The sequence below is a fragment of the Daphnia magna genome, linkage group LG1 (genome assembly GCF_020631705.1).
Source record: "Daphnia magna isolate NIES linkage group LG1, ASM2063170v1.1, whole genome shotgun sequence".
Classification (NCBI taxonomy): domain Eukaryota; kingdom Metazoa; phylum Arthropoda; class Branchiopoda; order Diplostraca; family Daphniidae; genus Daphnia; species Daphnia magna.
This window is the reverse complement of record NC_059182.1, coordinates 8,797,969-8,814,669: the sequence shown is the minus strand read 5'-3', so window position 1 is coordinate 8,814,669 and position 16,701 is coordinate 8,797,969. Positions and strand designations below refer to the sequence as shown.

At 36.8% G+C, this 16,701-nt stretch overlaps 1 protein-coding gene and 3 pseudogenes across 1 annotated transcript; 2 read left to right on the top strand and 2 right to left on the bottom strand.

The window, feature by feature from the left end:
* Nucleotides 1-2,463: 2,463 nt before the first annotated feature.
* LOC123470293 lies at nt 2,464-4,491 on the bottom strand (annotated as a pseudogene).
* Nucleotides 4,492-4,617: 126 nt separating this feature from the next.
* Nucleotides 4,618-6,178, top strand: LOC123470297 (annotated as a pseudogene).
* Nucleotides 6,179-11,886: 5,708 nt separating this feature from the next.
* Nucleotides 11,887-13,907, bottom strand: LOC123470294 (annotated as a pseudogene).
* A 127-nt stretch (nt 13,908-14,034) lies between these two features.
* LOC123470298 lies at nt 14,035-15,553 on the top strand. Its single transcript, XM_045170448.1, has 5 exons — nt 14,035-14,225; nt 14,295-14,362; nt 14,429-14,547; nt 14,610-14,870; nt 15,025-15,553. The coding sequence occupies exons 4-5, from the start codon at nt 14,724-14,726 to the stop codon at nt 15,418-15,420; spliced, it is 543 nt and encodes a 180-aa protein (XP_045026383.1). The 5' UTR covers nt 14,035-14,225; nt 14,295-14,362; nt 14,429-14,547; nt 14,610-14,723; the 3' UTR covers nt 15,421-15,553.
* The last annotated feature ends 1,148 nt before the right edge of the window (nt 15,554-16,701 follow it).

Below are 16,701 nucleotides of genomic sequence, written 5' to 3'. Positions count from 1 at the left end.
AAAACTGTGAAAAACTTTGGAGGAAGATCGTTTACAGTGAATAGCGTCGTTTTGCTTTCCCGGCAAATTTGATCACACACTGTGCAAACAACCATCGTTTCATGATGAGATTGGTGGAGATTTTCTGTAATCAGTCTTAATGTTGAAGCAGAAAGAACGTCTGCTAAACCAATTTTGTCAAGATCGAGAAGTTCTTGATTGCTGAAAAAGTATTTATCTATTATAGATGAATGCAAAGATTGCACGAGTAATTTTTTTTCATTTGGGGGCCATCTTTTTAAACCATAAAATACAAAATCATTTGGCAATGTTATTGACACGTAAACAATAAGTTGTATGTAGTCTAGTCAGATTCATGGCAATATTATTGACACGTAAACAATAATTTGTATGTCGTCTAGTTAGATTCAATGGGATACATCTACACGTGAAAACATATAATTTACCGGTAACACCGTGATGTAGTTTTCTTTTAACTTCGTTGGTTTTCCCCTTTTGTTTAGATAAATTTGGATCGTAATCAATTGAATTCATTGACACATCACATTCTGGCGGTAGTCTATATAATAAAATGTCGTTAAAAATAAAAAATGAAAATAATGAGTTCTAGTACAAAGTTATATCTAGTTGGAATAAATTTTGAATGGCTTGTTGAATGTCTATTCCAGCCATACGTGCGAATTTGAACTGAATTCAGTAAACCTGTGATAGGGAAACAGAATTAAGTAATTATATATAAAATCTGTAGGTAAAATTTGTAAATCTTTATGGAAAAATTTGTGAACCAATAAAGAAATATAATTATGTAATACCATCATCTATATAACTTGGATTGTAATCAATAGAATTCAATGACACATCACATTCTGGTGGTAGTCTATATTAAAAAATGTCTTTATAAAAATACAAAAGGAAAATAATGAGTTCTATTACAAAGATATACCTAGTTGGAATAAAGTTTGAATGACTTGTTGAATGTCTTTTCCGACCATACGTGTGAATAACAACTGATTTCAGTAAACCTGTGATAGGGAAACAGAATTAAGTAATATATAAAAAATCTGTAGGCAAAATTTGTAAATCTTTATGGAAGACTGTGGACCAATAAAGAAATTATGTAATACCATCATCTATAGATTCCCTCGTTGTATCTTTATAGATTTCCTTCATTCCTATTAAAATAAAAATATTCTTTATTATTGATGGATTAAAACTTTAACATGCTGAATAGTAAGGTAATAAAAAGGTGTACAGTATCCTGCACAAAAATCCGAACACTGATTTAATTTTTTAAAGCCACCTATTGGCGGGGTAAAGGGTTTTTTGTTTGTTTTCCTTTAAGAGGGAGGGTAGACGGGGTGATGGACACATAGGGCAGGGTTGGGTAAGTCTAGAATTTTTTTTTAATGCCTTAAGGTATTACGCTTTAAGGCAAGTAACAGGTCGGGACATTTTTGCAACCCCCAGGGTGATGTGTTTTTTTTAAACGATAGTTGGAAATGTTGGATTTAGGCTGTGTAATATTCCTTACCCAAAATAAATTACACAACTGCCTGTGCACATTTTTGTCGATGCCGATGGCATATGTGTAGAGCCTCTGATTGCGACGCCGGAGATCAGAGGGCTTTTCCTAATTGCAGGCTTCCTTTGGAAATTCCAAACGAGAAAGTATAGCATGTGCGGAAATTTCTGAAGACCAACCGATTCCTGATTTTTTCGAGGTTTTTCCGTCGACTGCTAGTCAACAAGCAGTATTAACATATCCTTCGAGAAAAAAACTGTGTAGTGAGTTAGTGACACCAATGTATTATCGTGCTGCAGAAACATGAACATGTCTCTGTTTAAGAAAAAATACAAACAATGTCAAAGAGTCACTCGTGCTTAATATCAGGGTTCAGCACAACATTGTCATGTAAGATGTCAATTATTTCATTCCTTTTCGCAACACCTGATTGAAGGCTGAACCAATCATCAGCAATTTCATTTATATCTTCATCCCACACGGCACCAAGATATCTTTTTTTTGTGAAAAAGATGTAAAGTTGTAAAAAGAAAGTTTATATTTTAGATGACTTGCTTATATCTTAAAGTCAGTCTATTGTGCTCCAAAATGTCCGGACAAACTACATAAAAAAGATGTAAAAAAGTACATCTTTTTCCAGCTAATTTTTGACCGATATACATATTTAAGTATTAAAAATGATAGCTTTAATGTAAAAATTTTAGCAAAATGTTATCTTTAAGTTATCTTAGTTACATAAATTATATATCTTAGGTTATGTAGTTTATATAACATAAAGTTATTTAAAAGATGGCTCTGATATAACATATAGTTATCTAAAAGATAACTATATGTTATCTTTTAGATGATAAGGCTTTATGTTTGGTGTCTATACAGATATAAATTATAACTTCAACTAAAAAGAATATAAACAATTGCACACATGTGATTGATGATACATATCATGTATTATTTTTGTCAGAGCGGTTACAACAATTAAGAAATCTTAATCAACAACTTTTTTCTTCTTAGCCGCCAAGCGGGTACCAGCCTTCGTTACAAATTCCGCGCTGAGTTTGTTGAGCTCTGTCAAAGATACGTTGGAATAAAGTCCTCCTTCTTCTTTAATAGCATCTGAAAAATAGTAAATAACATAAGTTACGGGAAAGTATGATTAATGGATCATGAAATACATCATAAATAAATATTTACTGTAAATAACCGAAGGGAGTCGGTAGCTTTCCAATCCTGGCATGTCCTTCGGTTTTTTGCTAGTCGATTTATGCTGCCCTTTCCATGTTAACTGACTTAGTAGTTCGTCAGTCATGAAGTAACGCCACGCCGTTCTTAAAACTGCACCTAGATCATTGCCTCCCAATGATCGGATAACGCGGATCTAAAAAAAGTTTGAATTTAGAAAACGTATATGAAAAAAAGGAAATAATATATTTTAGACCCACCTGATCTGTACTAACAACACTATCCACAAGCGAATCATCAAACTTTTTGAAATCCTCCAAATTCTTCAGTGGAAAGGAGTATTTTTGGCTGAGTGTGAAGACAGGGTGTGACTTGTCTGAAACATCTACTTTAGCTTGAAAGTTCTTTTTTAATTGACTTCGCATATCCCGGTTATCAGATTTAATGTCTTGGATATCTCGGCCCATACCTTTTGTTAAAGCAAATAAATCTAACGGTACAAAAGCGAGAATGTTAATCAAAAGAATTCGTAATTAGTCGACAATTAGAAAACGATTAGAGCACTTACTGGACAATTTTGTCAGCACTTTCGTTTTAAAAGTATTGTCGTCGATAATTTTCCGGGTTTTTGAGCTTGGTTCAATGCAGGAGTCTTCTTTTTCTTCGAAGCTGTCTTCCTCAATGTCGGTACTGTCATTTTTTTCTCCTCTTTCTTTTCTCTTTCCGCTGCTGCTTGCATCCAGCGAAACCTCTTCTGTCCGGGGCTCCGGCAGAACTGCATTGCTCCTTATTATTGACTCATCATCAGACTGCGGTGAATTGCCCCTATTCACTTCGGCAGGATCCGACACGACACGATTTTTCGTTGAGGAGACAGGATTTGCTGGATAATCAAATAATACAAAATTAATAAGATAGCAGGCAAAATATTTAGCATGATGTGTAAGATATATAAGATATAATATGTAGCTTAGGCTTACTGAACGACACTGGCTGAACAGCACGCTTTGAAGTTGAAGGCGATGGGGTACTCCACAGTGCAGCTAAATCCTCAACACCATCCTTGGCAGAAATATGATTGAGCCGATCCTCGTCGCTTCCGGTGTATAACGGATCTTCCACGATTGCCTTCTTAACAGTAGCTCTTCTCGGTCTAGTTTTTTACTTTTCCTGTGCCTGAAATGTTTTGACGGAATCGGAGACCTCCGTATCAGCGCTACCATTTAGTATTGATTCTGAGCGGCTAACCGCATCTTTGTAGGAATCTACATTTATAGAGCGAGATTATAATGATTATTAATAATGAGTAACTGGTGAAGAAAATAACAAATAATAGACACTATAACGTACCATGCGAAGAAATTACTTTGGCGTCATAGCGTGGCCATCTCAGGTTGAAGACTTCCTCCCTCTCGGCACGTTGTGCAGCGTCTTTAATCGGCAAAGCACATTTATTTTCGCTAAACATGAACCAATGCACTGGCACTACAACTATTTCGTCATCTTCCACAATTTTTACAACAAAAAAGACCATTTTTGATAAAAAAGGGTCTTTACGGTACTAGTGTGCTAGTATTAACTTATGGCTACCTATCCTTTTGCACGAGGAGAAAAAGATTACCAAGCTTCACAAAGAAAATTTACTACTGAAAAATTTGGTTACCCTAACTTTTAAAAAAATACAGCGTTGCAACACATATCAGTGAAAACGCGCTCAATTATCAGTTAGGTAGCAAAAAAAATACTTCCTTTAAAATGGACATTAAAAATTAATGGATTACACAATGGAACAAACTCCTTCCAATTTTTCTTTATGTAGAATTAAATTAAACATGATATGTACTATGCGTCAGTGGCAAATTACGCGGAATGGTAATTCCTTATTTCGTGCTGATTTCTTGGAGGAGTCAGAGGAGTCAACACCAGGAATCCAGGACCCAATAGATTTTACCTTTTTTATATGTGCCAGATGGCGCTGATTGTCTGAGTTGCTGTTTAGCTCATTCTTTTCACCTCTCCTGTCAATCCGTCGTTTCGTTGTGATAATTGACAGGAATCTGAGTTCCTACTTTTATGATTGATTTGTGTTTTAATGAGGAAATCCCTTGGTAATTATTCTTGTACATTTTGTATTATGCATTCCTGTGCTGATATATGTATTTTGTTCAACTATATAGTTGTGGGATGATTGCCTAAGACTGTTGGCTTCATCTGTTGTGCATGTTGATGTAAAGCGTTGGTGTTGGTGAGTGAAGCTTATAATTTGTTTGATTGTGTCATTTTGCTCATTCTCTATTGCTCTCTCACCTAGATATCCAGCCTTTCTTGATTATTTTCATTGACACTTGCATGTGGCAGGATTGTTTGATTTGCTCGGCCACACTTGGTGGCACATTGTGTGATTACGCACCTAAGCCTGTTGCATCACAGGTATTGATGTGTTTTAATTTTGTGTTGCTCATTGTTGTTTAACTCTACATATTGTTTCTCAGGATTAGTGATAGTCGTGATATTTACGAAAATATATTTTCGGTCAATCAAATCAGAGTGTCCGTCTAGTACAGTCCACTCGCCCCGATCCGAGCTATCAGTTTAAATTGTTGATTATGACGTCCAGACAAGAAAGAAGACGCAGGCGTGATTATGTTGAATATTTAAATCAGCTGTACGATTCCAACCTTGAATCATCAGATGGCGACGACGAGGCTGTAGAATCTGTGGCTGTGGAGTTGCAATCAGCAGAAAGCGTTGAAGTAAATATAGTTATTAGATTATTTATTGTACGAGGGTTCGTCGACTAAACTTATACACAAACTTATAGTAAACTTACATATATTAAAATAATCTTAGACTGTAATAAAGTACGAGTGTTACATTATTTAAAAGAGACCTGTTTTTTTCATGTAGATAGCTGAAATTGATTCGACTGTTGATGCTGTTGAGTCTGACATTTGCATATCAAGTGAAGAGGATCCTGAAGATTCATCCAGTGTTTCTTCCTTGGAAGACAGTAGTGAAACTGCCAGTGTTGACGACGATAGATGTCCTGAGACTGTTGATGGTGTTCCCGTATGTGATGACCAACATCCCCTTGCAGCCGATTTAAGAGGCTGGAAAACCAAATTCCATGTCCCACATCTCCAAGTCGGAGAGTTGCTAGGTATTCTTAGAAAACACCACCCAGAATTGCCCAAGTCTGCGAAAACGTTGATGGGTACTCCGCGACTAAAAGTAGTAACTAGATCCGTCAATCCTGGTATATACTACCATTTCGGAATCGAAAAAAGGTTGTTGTCTACCTTGACTTCCCTGGGAATCTTAATTCTTGATGACCCTGTTGGAATTTTTATTGGTATTGACGGCGTTCCTTTAACGAAAAGTTCAGGGAGCACGTTTTGGGTAATCGTGGGCTATTTACCTTTTGTAAAGGACTCGGAGCCTTTTTTTATTGGTGTTTACCATGGCAGATCTAAACCCCAATTTTCAAACGATTTTTTACAAGAATTAATAGAGGAAGCGCAGCATCTGTACACAACAGGATTTAGTTATCGTGGCAACTGCTACAAATTGAAAATTGCAGCCTTCGTTTGTGATGCTCCCGCACGAGCAATGATAGCTTGCGTTAAAAGCAACTCATCAGACCGTTATGGATGCGCTAGATGTGTAGGATCAGGCGTTATTCTCGGAGAATTAAGAACCGATGATTCTTTCAGGAATAAATCTTGCGTAGATCACCATCACTGCCGATCGGTAATGGAAAATTTAGACTATGTAGACATGATCCGAGCTCTTCCTTTAGATCCCATGCATCTTGTAGATCTCGGTGTACAAAAAAAAATGTTAACGATCTTGTGCGGTCTTGATTCACGCAAAACAATTCGAGGTGTAACTTTGACACCTGTGGTTGTTGAACAGATTGATAGATATCTTGAAATTGTTCGGCCATTTGTATCTCGATTAGAATTCGCCCGTCAACCTCGTAGCGTTAAAGAACTTCCAAGATGGAAATCTTCAGAACACAGGGTTATTCTCCACTATGTAGGGGTCGTCTTATTTCACAACTATCTGCCCCGTTCATTGTTCAATCACTTTCTTTTACTGCATTACGCGGTAAAAATATTGTCTTGTGAGGAATTTTGCATTGAAAAAAACGCATGTGCAAATTCTCTTCTCTCCCTTTTCATAAAGCAATCCGCCGTCCTTTACGATCCATCTTTTGTATCATATAATGTTCATTCTTTGTTTCATATTTCCTCTGACGTATTAAAATTCGGCGTTCTTGAAAATTTTAGCGCCTATCGATTTGAAAATTGCTATGGCAAGATGAAAAATATATCTGATCAAAAGTGATAAGCCTCTCCAACAATTTGTAAAGCGACAAGTAGAAGAAGAAAAATGCAAGCTTTCATCTCGTCCTGCTGAGCGCGTTATCTTGCCAAAATTTCAATGCGCTGAACCCCACAATGAAGGCCCCCTTTTTCAAAATTTAGTTGGACGCCAGTTTAAAACTGCTAACATTAAAGGTATTGGAAGTATTAAATCCCGGAGCCTAGCTGATAGTTGCGTTTTTTTATCAGATATGAGCGTGATTGAAGTTAAAAATTTCGTGATTGTCGGTGATACCATCGTTGCACTTGGTCATTTGTATGTTACTCAGCAGAGCTATTCCATGTACCCTTTTCCATCATCTCACATCGGCGAATATTTAGTATCAGACATCTCCAATGAATTACATGCATATGATATCAATGACATTCTTTATAAAGCTGTGCGATTACCGACCTCTGTTTTGCTGGATGGATCATTTGTGGTTTTCCCGTTGAAAAGACAATAAAATGGGAAAAGGAAATGCTAATTACCCAAATTTTTTAATTCAATTTTAAATTTATGAAATATAGTACCCTCGTGATTGAGCCTTTAATTCCCCAATTAAGCAGTCCAAACAATGGCGGATGCAAATTATCCCATAGTTATGTAAGATATGTGGTGACAGCTGGTGACTGCTATTTTCCAAAAGACAACGTAAAAAAAGTATGGCCGTCATGTCGTTTTTACATCTAATTCTTAGCTAAAAAATGTTGACTAAATGTGCTTCCAGCAAAGAACACTTATTTATATGAATTCAAATTATTTAATAAAGATATCACATGAAAAACAACTTTTATACATATATTTCTTAGCTAAAAAATGTTGACTAAATGTACTTCCAGTAAAGAACATCTATTTATATAAATTCAAATTATATAAAAAAGATATCACATGAAAAACCACTTTTATATATATTTACATTGGCTTAAAAAAGTTGACAATAGGTACTCCCAACATTGCTATATATAAGACTACTTTTTTAAAGCCAAAGTTGCCACGCTAAAAAGTTATAGTGCTAAAGATGTCTTATTGACATCTTATGTATGGCATAGTTATCATTGCCATTTTTTTAGCCAAGCGGTTTACATCTTAAAGATATAAATTGATATCTTTTTGAAGACTTTACATCTTTTTCACAAAAAAAAGATATCTTGGTGCCGTGTGGGAAGTTATCTTAGTTACATAAATTATATATCTTAGGTTATGTAGTTTATATAACATAAAGTTATTTAAAAGATGGCTCTGATATAACATATACAGTACCCACACAAAGTTTGGAAACACGACGAGTTTTTCCGCGCTTTTAACACGGCGGCTTACGGGCCGAAGTGTCTGCCTTTTTTACGCGATAACTCACGTTTGAGTTATCGCAAAGCAAATCCAAAAAAATCCTCTTGTTGAGGAAAGAATTTCCTTTCACCATGAATTTTTTGAAATTTTTGTGAATAGAAGTTTAGCCCCAAAGTCATAGGTATAAAGTTTGGAAACATCGGCGCGCTCGCCATATGTTTCCATGCTAAAGTGTATGTTACTGAAAAAATTATTAAAAATTCCAATATAGGAATTTTTACTTGAAACTTTTACAAACGGTAGACGACATAGTCGTCTACATTTTGACAAAGTTTAAATTTTTTTGATGAAAGGCTGATTTTTGCAAATTTTTTTAAAAAACAATGCCGATCAATCTTTCGTGGCGAGGGGACGCAATCCTAGCCCGGGGGAAGAATGGAAGGGAAAAGCAAAAGGGGAAAAAGAGGGAACAGAAGTTCCGACGACGGAAACTAGTGGCGCTGGCGATTCATTTCTGTGGCTTTGTTTTTTGGGGGGAAGAGTGACCAAATCAAATTTAAATATTTTTCAGCCCAAAACTGATTTGGAAAATTTTTTTAGATCTATTTTGTAATAGTTATTAAAAGAAATGCCACTTCAGTTTTCCTTCTCGGAGACTTCAGACATCTTTCAATTGTGCATTTGGGTAGCAAACGTTTTTTTCCAGTTCATAAATGGGAAACAGAAAAGAATTAAGTATTGAAGATAGGACTAAAATAATTGTATTGAGAGCAAATATGGCCATGTCAATGCGTGCAATAAGTGACAGTGTTGGTTGTAGTGTTAGTTGCGTAAAAAAGACTTTAGACCGCTATCGTGAAACCAGTTCATTGGAAGATCGCCCAAGATCAGGCCGGCCTAGAGGAATGACCGCAAAAGACCAGCGATACGTGTTGCTTATGGCGAAACGAAACCGTTTTAAAACACTTCCTGTTCTTCACGAGGAGTATAATTGTGGCAGAAAAATAAAAGAACAAGTCTGCGAAACTGTACTTCGCAATTCACTTGCAAAAAATGCATTAAATGGGAGAGTTGCTGCAAAAAAACCTCTGCTAAGGTCGGCGAACATAAAAAAAAGATTGGCTTTCGCTAAAGCGCACGTCGATTGGTCGGAAAAGCAATGGAGTAGAGTGCTATTTACCGATGAAAGTAAATTTGAATTCTTCGGGAATAAAAGAAGAATTTATGTTCGGAGGTTTGCAAATGAACGTTTCAAAAATTACTGTTTAAAACCAACCGTGAAGCACGGTGGTGGTAGTGTGATTGTTTGGGGTGGTATTTGCGTACGCGGGGTGACTCGACTGAAGCTAATTGTTGGAAAAATGGATTCATCAGCATATAAAACCATTCTACAATACAATGTTCTTCCGGATGGCGTACGTTTGCTGGGAAAAGGTTTCATTCTTCAACAAGATAATGATCCCAAAGATAAAGAAAAGAGAGTCATGCGTTATCTGACCAACAAAGAAAATGACGGTAGTTTTTTATTGTATTTTTAGTGGTATTTGAATAACTAAATATCGTTTACTGTTCTCTGTATCCCGTAGGCACCATTAAAATATGATCTGGCCACCACAAAGTCCCGATTTAAACCCAATCGAGCAAATTTGGGTATACTATTGAAACAAAAGTGAATTTCATTTACCCAGTTCTATTTTTAGGATCATCTTGACACATCTGTACGAAGGATATGTAGACTAACTTCAAAAAACTTTTTTGAACAACTACAAAATTGCTGGCATAGCATATCACGTAAAACCCTTAAAAAATATGTTTTCTCTATGAGAGATCGATGCCTTGCCGTTATCGCAGCTAAAGGCGGCCACACACGTTTTTAAGTCTTGTAAATTAAACAAATCAATCAATAAAAGGAATAATATTGTGTCACTGAAATTAAAGTTGCCTTTTTATTTCAAAACTTCACATTTTTCTCAACTCTCCATTGTGTTCAATGATATACTTGAGGGTGGTTGGCATTTCAAGAAGTAAACTTTCAACGTGGGATTGACATATTGATTGTAAACATCGGTTCAAATCAATCGAAAAGTTAACTGAAAAGACAACTTCTTGCTTGTTTAGTTCAGACACTAACACTTCATGCAACAGGCAAAGTGGCATGAGATCAGGGGAATTCTTTGGTAAGCGAAGAAGAATGAATGATTTGTTTTTTGTAAACCAATGATCTATACGAGGAGCTAAATGAACTGGAAAGTTATCCTGCAGGAAAAATCGGGGCTGAATATCACAAGCTATCTTACTGACATGTTTGTCAAGTAACTGCTCGTAAGCTGCTGAGTCAAATTTTCCTTTAATTTCTTCAATTATGCATCCACTTTTGCTTAGGCAGCCTATGACGATAAAAATTTGGGTAATGAGATTTCTCTAATAATTCAAAAAAGTACATTTACTCCATGTCTTTAAGGTAATTGAGTTGACTGGTGTCCGTCCCCCAAAGTGAACACTCCACTTAGGTGTACCATTTTCATTGTAACTGTGTATCAGGAAAAAAATAATGAGTGAATTAGAGTTTCAACCAAGAAACTAATAAAAATTACACCATAGAGAAGATATAACATACCATAAATTCAATTCGTCACAAGCAATGGCTTCGAGCCAAACCTCGCTCCTAACGTTTAGGTTTTCTTTGGCGAAGAGCACGCGATCACTTTTGTCACTCGATTTTAGAACTACTGGAAACATTTGGCTTTGATTCTACAATCAGTAGTGATTTTCAATTTGAAAAGGAATTTTTTTAAAAAGAAGAGAGATCGTCACAAGCAAGAACCAAATTTAGAGAATGAAGCATGAGAATCGTCTGCAATACCGTTCGCGAAATATTTCTCGCCAGCGCCACTAGTTTCCGTCGTCGGAACTTCTGTTCCCTCTTTTTTCCCCTTTTGCTTTTCCCTTCCATTCTTCCCCCGGGCTAGGATTGCGTCCCCTCGCCACGAAAGATTGATCGGCATTGTTTTTTAAAAAAATTTGCAAAAATCAGCCTTTCATCAAAAAAATTTAAACTTTGTCAAAATGTAGACGACTATGTCGTCTACCGTTTGTAAAAGTTTCAAGTAAAAATTCCTATATTGGAATTTTTAATAATTTTTTCAGTAACATACACTTTAGCATGGAAACATATGGCGAGCGCGCCGATGTTTCCAAACTTTATACCTATGACTTTGGGGCTAAACTTCTATTCACAAAAATTTCAAAAAATTCATGGTGAAAGGAAATTCTTTCCTCAACAAGAGGATTTTTTTGGATTTGCTTTGCGATAACTCAAACGTGAGTTATCGCGTAAAAAAGGCAGACACTTCGGCCCGTAAGCCGCCGTGTTAAAAGCGCGGAAAAACTCGTCGTGTTTCCAAACTTTGTGTGGGTACTGTAGTTATCTAAAAGATGGCTTTATGTTTGGTGTCTATACAGATATAAATTATAACTTCAACTAAAAAGAATATAAACAATTGCACACATGTGATTGATGATACATATCATGTATTATTTTTGTCAGAGCGGTTACAACAATTAAGAAATCTTAATCAACAACTTTTTTCTTCTTAGCCGCCAAGCGGGTACCAGCCTTCGTTACAAATTCCGCGCTGAGTTTGTTGAGCTCTGTCAAAGATACGTTGGAATAAAGTCCTCCTTCTTCTTTAATAGCATCTGAAAAATAGTAAATAACATAAGTTACGGGAAAGTATGATTAATGGATCATGAAATACATCATAAATAAATATTTACTGTAAATAACCGAAGGGAGTCGGTAGCTTTCCAATCCTGGCATGTCCTTCGGTTTTTTGCTAGTCGATTTATGCTGCCCTTTCCATGTTAACTGACTTAGTAGTTCGTCAGTCATGAAGTAACGCCACGCCGTTCTTAAAACTGCACCTAGATCATTGCCTCCCAATGATCGGATAACGCGGATCTAAAAAAAGTTTGAATTTAGAAAACGTATATGAAAAAAAGGAAATAATATATTTTAGACCCACCTGATCTGTACTAACAACACTATCCACAAGCGAATCATCAAACTTTTTGAAATCCTCCAAATTCTTCAGTGGAAAGGAGTATTTTTGGCTGAGTGTGAAGACAGGGTGTGACTTGTCTGAAACATCTACTTTAGCTTGAAAGTTCTTTTTTAATTGACTTCGCATATCCCGGTTATCAGATTTAATGTCTTGGATATCTCGGCCCATACCTTTTGTTAAAGCAAATAAATCTAACGGTACAAAAGCGAGAATGTTAATCAAAAGAATTCGTAATTAGTCGACAATTAGAAAACGATTAGAGCACTTACTGGACAATTTTGTCAGCACTTTCGTTTTAAAAGTATTGTCGTCGATAATTTTCCGGGTTTTTGAGCTTGGTTCAATGCAGGAGTCTTCTTTTTCTTCGAAGCTGTCTTCCTCAATGTCGGTACTGTCATTTTTTTCTCCTCTTTCTTTTCTCTTTCCGCTGCTGCTTGCATCCAGCGAAACCTCTTCTGTCCGGGGCTCCGGCAGAACTGCATTGCTCCTTATTATTGACTCATCATCAGACTGCGGTGAATTGCCCCTATTCACTTCGGCAGGATCCACACGATTTTTCGTTGAGGAGACAGGATTTGCTGGATAATCAAATAATACAAAATTAATAAGATAGCAGGCAAAATATTTAGCATGATGTGTAAGATATATAAGATATAATATGTAGCTTAGGCTTACTGAACGACACTGGCTGAACAGCACGCTTTGAAGTTGAAGGCGATGGGGTACTCCACAGTGCAGCTAAATCCTCAACACCATCCTTGGCAGAAATATGATTGAGCCGATCCTCGTCGCTTCCGGTGTATAACGGATCTTCCACGATTGCCTTCTTAACAGTAGCTCTTCTCGGTCTAGTTTTTTACTTTTCCTGTGCCTGAAATGTTTTGACGGAATCGGAGACCTCCGTATCAGCGCTACCATTTAGTATTGATTCTGAGCGGCTAACCGCATCTTTGTAGGAATCTACATTTATAGAGCGAGATTATAATGATTATTAATAATGAGTAACTGGTGAAGAAAATAACAAATAATAGACACTATAACGTACCATGCGAAGAAATTACTTTGGCGTCATAGCGTGGCCATCTCAGGTTGAAGACTTCCTCCCTCTCGGCACGTTGTGCAGCGTCTTTAATCGGCAAAGCACATTTATTTTCGCTAAACATGAACCAATGCACTGGCACTACAACTATTTCGTCATCTTCCACAATTTTTACAACAAAAAAGACCATTTTTGATAAAAAGGGTCTTTACGGTACTAGTGTGCTAGTATTAACTTATGGCTACCTATCCTTTTGCACGAGGAGAAAAAGATTACCAAGCTTCACAAAGAAAATTTACTACTGAAAAATTTGGTTACCCTAACTTTTAAAAAAATACAGCGTTGCAACACATATCAGTGAAAACGCGCTCAATTATCAGTTAGGTAGCAAAAAAAATACTTCCTTTAAAATGGACATTAAAAATTAATGGATTACACAATGGAACAAACTCCTTCCAATTTTTCTTTATGTAGAATTAAATTAAACATGATATGTACTATGCGTCAGTGGCAAATTACGCGGAATGGTAATTCCTTATTTCGTGCTGATTTCTTGGAGGAGTCAGAGGAGTCAACACCAGGAATCCAGGACCCAATAGATTTTACCTTTTTTATATGTGCCAGATGGCGCTGATTGTCTGAGTTGCTGTTTAGCTCATTCTTTTCACCTCTCCTGTCAATCCGTCGTTTCGTTGTGATAATTGACAGGAATCTGAGTTCCTACTTTTATGATTGATTTGTGTTTTAATGAGGAAATCCCTTGGTAATTATTCTTGTACATTTTGTATTATGCATTCCTGTGCTGATATATGTATTTTGTTCAACTATATAGTTGTGGGATGATTGCCTAAGACTGTTGGCTTCATCTGTTGTGCATGTTGATGTAAAGCGTTGGTGTTGGTGAGTGAAGCTTATAATTTGTTTGATTGTGTCATTTTGCTCATTCTCTATTGCTCTCTCACCTAGATATCCAGCCTTTCTTGATTATTTTCATTGACACTTGCATGTGGCAGGATTGTTTGATTTGCTCGGCCACACTTGGTGGCACATTGTGTGATTACGCACCTAAGCCTGTTGCATCACAGGTATTGATGTGTTTTAATTTTGTGTTGCTCATTGTTGTTTAACTCTACATATTGTTTCTCAGGATTAGTGATAGTCGTGATATTTACGAAAATATATTTTCGGTCAATCAAATCAGAGTGTCCGTCTAGTACAGTCCACTCGCCCCGATCCGAGCTATCAGTTTAAATTGTTGATTATGACGTCCAGACAAGAAAGAAGACGCAGGCGTGATTATGTTGAATATTTAAATCAGCTGTACGATTCCAACCTTGAATCATCAGATGGCGACGACGAGGCTGTAGAATCTGTGGCTGTGGAGTTGCAATCAGCAGAAAGCGTTGAAGTAAATATAGTTATTAGATTATTTATTGTACGAGGGTTCGTCGACTAAACTTATACACAAACTTATAGTAAACTTATATATATTAAAATAATCTTAGACTGTAATAAAGTACGAGTGTTACATTATTTAAAAGAGACCTGTTTTTTTCATGTAGATAGCTGAAATTGATTCGACTGTTGATGCTGTTGAGTCTGACATTTGCATATCAAGTGAAGAGGATCCTGAAGATTCATCCAGTGTTTCTTCCTTGGAAGACAGTAGTGAAACTGCCAGTGTTGACGACGATAGATGTCCTGAGACTGTTGATGGTGTTCCCGTATGTGATGACCAACATCCCCTTGCAGCCGATTTAAGAGGCTGGAAAACCAAATTCCATGTCCCACATCTCCAAGTCGGAGAGTTGCTAGGTATTCTTAGAAAACACCACCCAGAATTGCCCAAGTCTGCGAAAACGTTGATGGGTACTCCGCGACTAAAAGTAGTAACTAGATCCGTCAATCCTGGTATATACTACCATTTCGGAATCGAAAAAGGTTGTTGTCTACCTTGACTTCCCTGGGAATCTTAATTCTTGATGACCCTGTTGGAATTTTTATTGGTATTGACGGCGTTCCTTTAACGAAAAGTTCAGGGAGCACGTTTTGGGTAATCGTGGGCTATTTACCTTTTGTAAAGGACTCGGAGCCTTTTTTTATTGGTGTTTACCATGGCAGATCTAAACCCCAATTTTCAAACGATTTTTTACAAGAATTAATAGAGGAAGCGCAGCATCTGTACACAACAGGATTTAGTTATCGTGGCAACTGCTACAAATTGAAAATTGCAGCCTTCGTGTGTGATGCTCCCGCACGAGCAATGATAGCTTGCGTTAAAAGCCACTCATCAGACCGTTATGGATGCGCTAGATGTGTAGGATCAGGCGTTATTCACGGAGAATTAAGAACCGATGATTCTTTCAGGAATAAATCTTGCGTAGATCACCATCACTGCCGATCGGTAATGGAAAATTTAGACTATGTAGACATGATCCGAGCTCTTCCTTTAGATCCCATGCATCTTGTAGATCTCGGTGTACAAAAAAAAATGTTAACGATCTTGTGCGGTCTTGATTCACGCAAAAGAATTCGAGGTGTAACTTTGACACCTGTGGTTGTTGAACAGATTGATAGATATCTTGAAATTGTTCGGCCATTTGTATCTCGATTAGAATTCGCCCGTCAACCTCGTAGCGTTAAAGAACTTCCAAGATGGAAATCTTCAGAACACAGGGTTATTCTCCACTATGTAGGGGTCGTCTTATTTCACAACTATCTGCCCCGTTCATTGTTCAATCACTTTCTTTTACTGCATTACGCGGTAAAAATATTGTCTTGTGAGGAATTTTGCATTGAAAAAAACGCATGTGCAAATTCTCTTCTCTCCCTTTTCATAAAGCAATCCGCCGTCCTTTACGATCCATCTTTTGTATCATATAATGTTCATTCTTTGTTTCATATTTCCTCTGACGTATTAAAATTCGGCGTTCTTGAAAATTTTAGCGCCTATCGATTTGAAAATTGCTATGGCAAGATGAAAAAATATCTGATCAAAAGTGATAAGCCTCTCCAACAATTTGTAAAGCGACAAGTGGAAGAAGAAAAATGCAAGCTTTCATCTCGTCCTGCTGAGCGCGTTATCTTGCCAAAATTTCAATGCGCTGAACCCCACAATGAAGGCCCCCTTTTTCAAAATTTAGTTGGACGCCAGTTTAAAACTGCTAACATTAAAGGTATTGGAAGTATTAAATCCCGGAGCCTAGCTGATAGTTGCGTTTTTTTATCAGATATGAGCG

Bases quoted from the DNA above. Each gene is read 5' to 3' on its own strand.
- LOC123470298 (XM_045170448.1), top strand. From the start codon at position 14,724: ATGACGTCCAGACAAGAAAGAAGACGCAGGCGTGATTATGTTGAATAT. The intron at 14,871-15,024 runs GTAAATATAGTT...TTTTTCATGTAG, and splicing joins AATCAGCAGAAAGCGTTGAA to ATAGCTGAAATTGATTCGAC.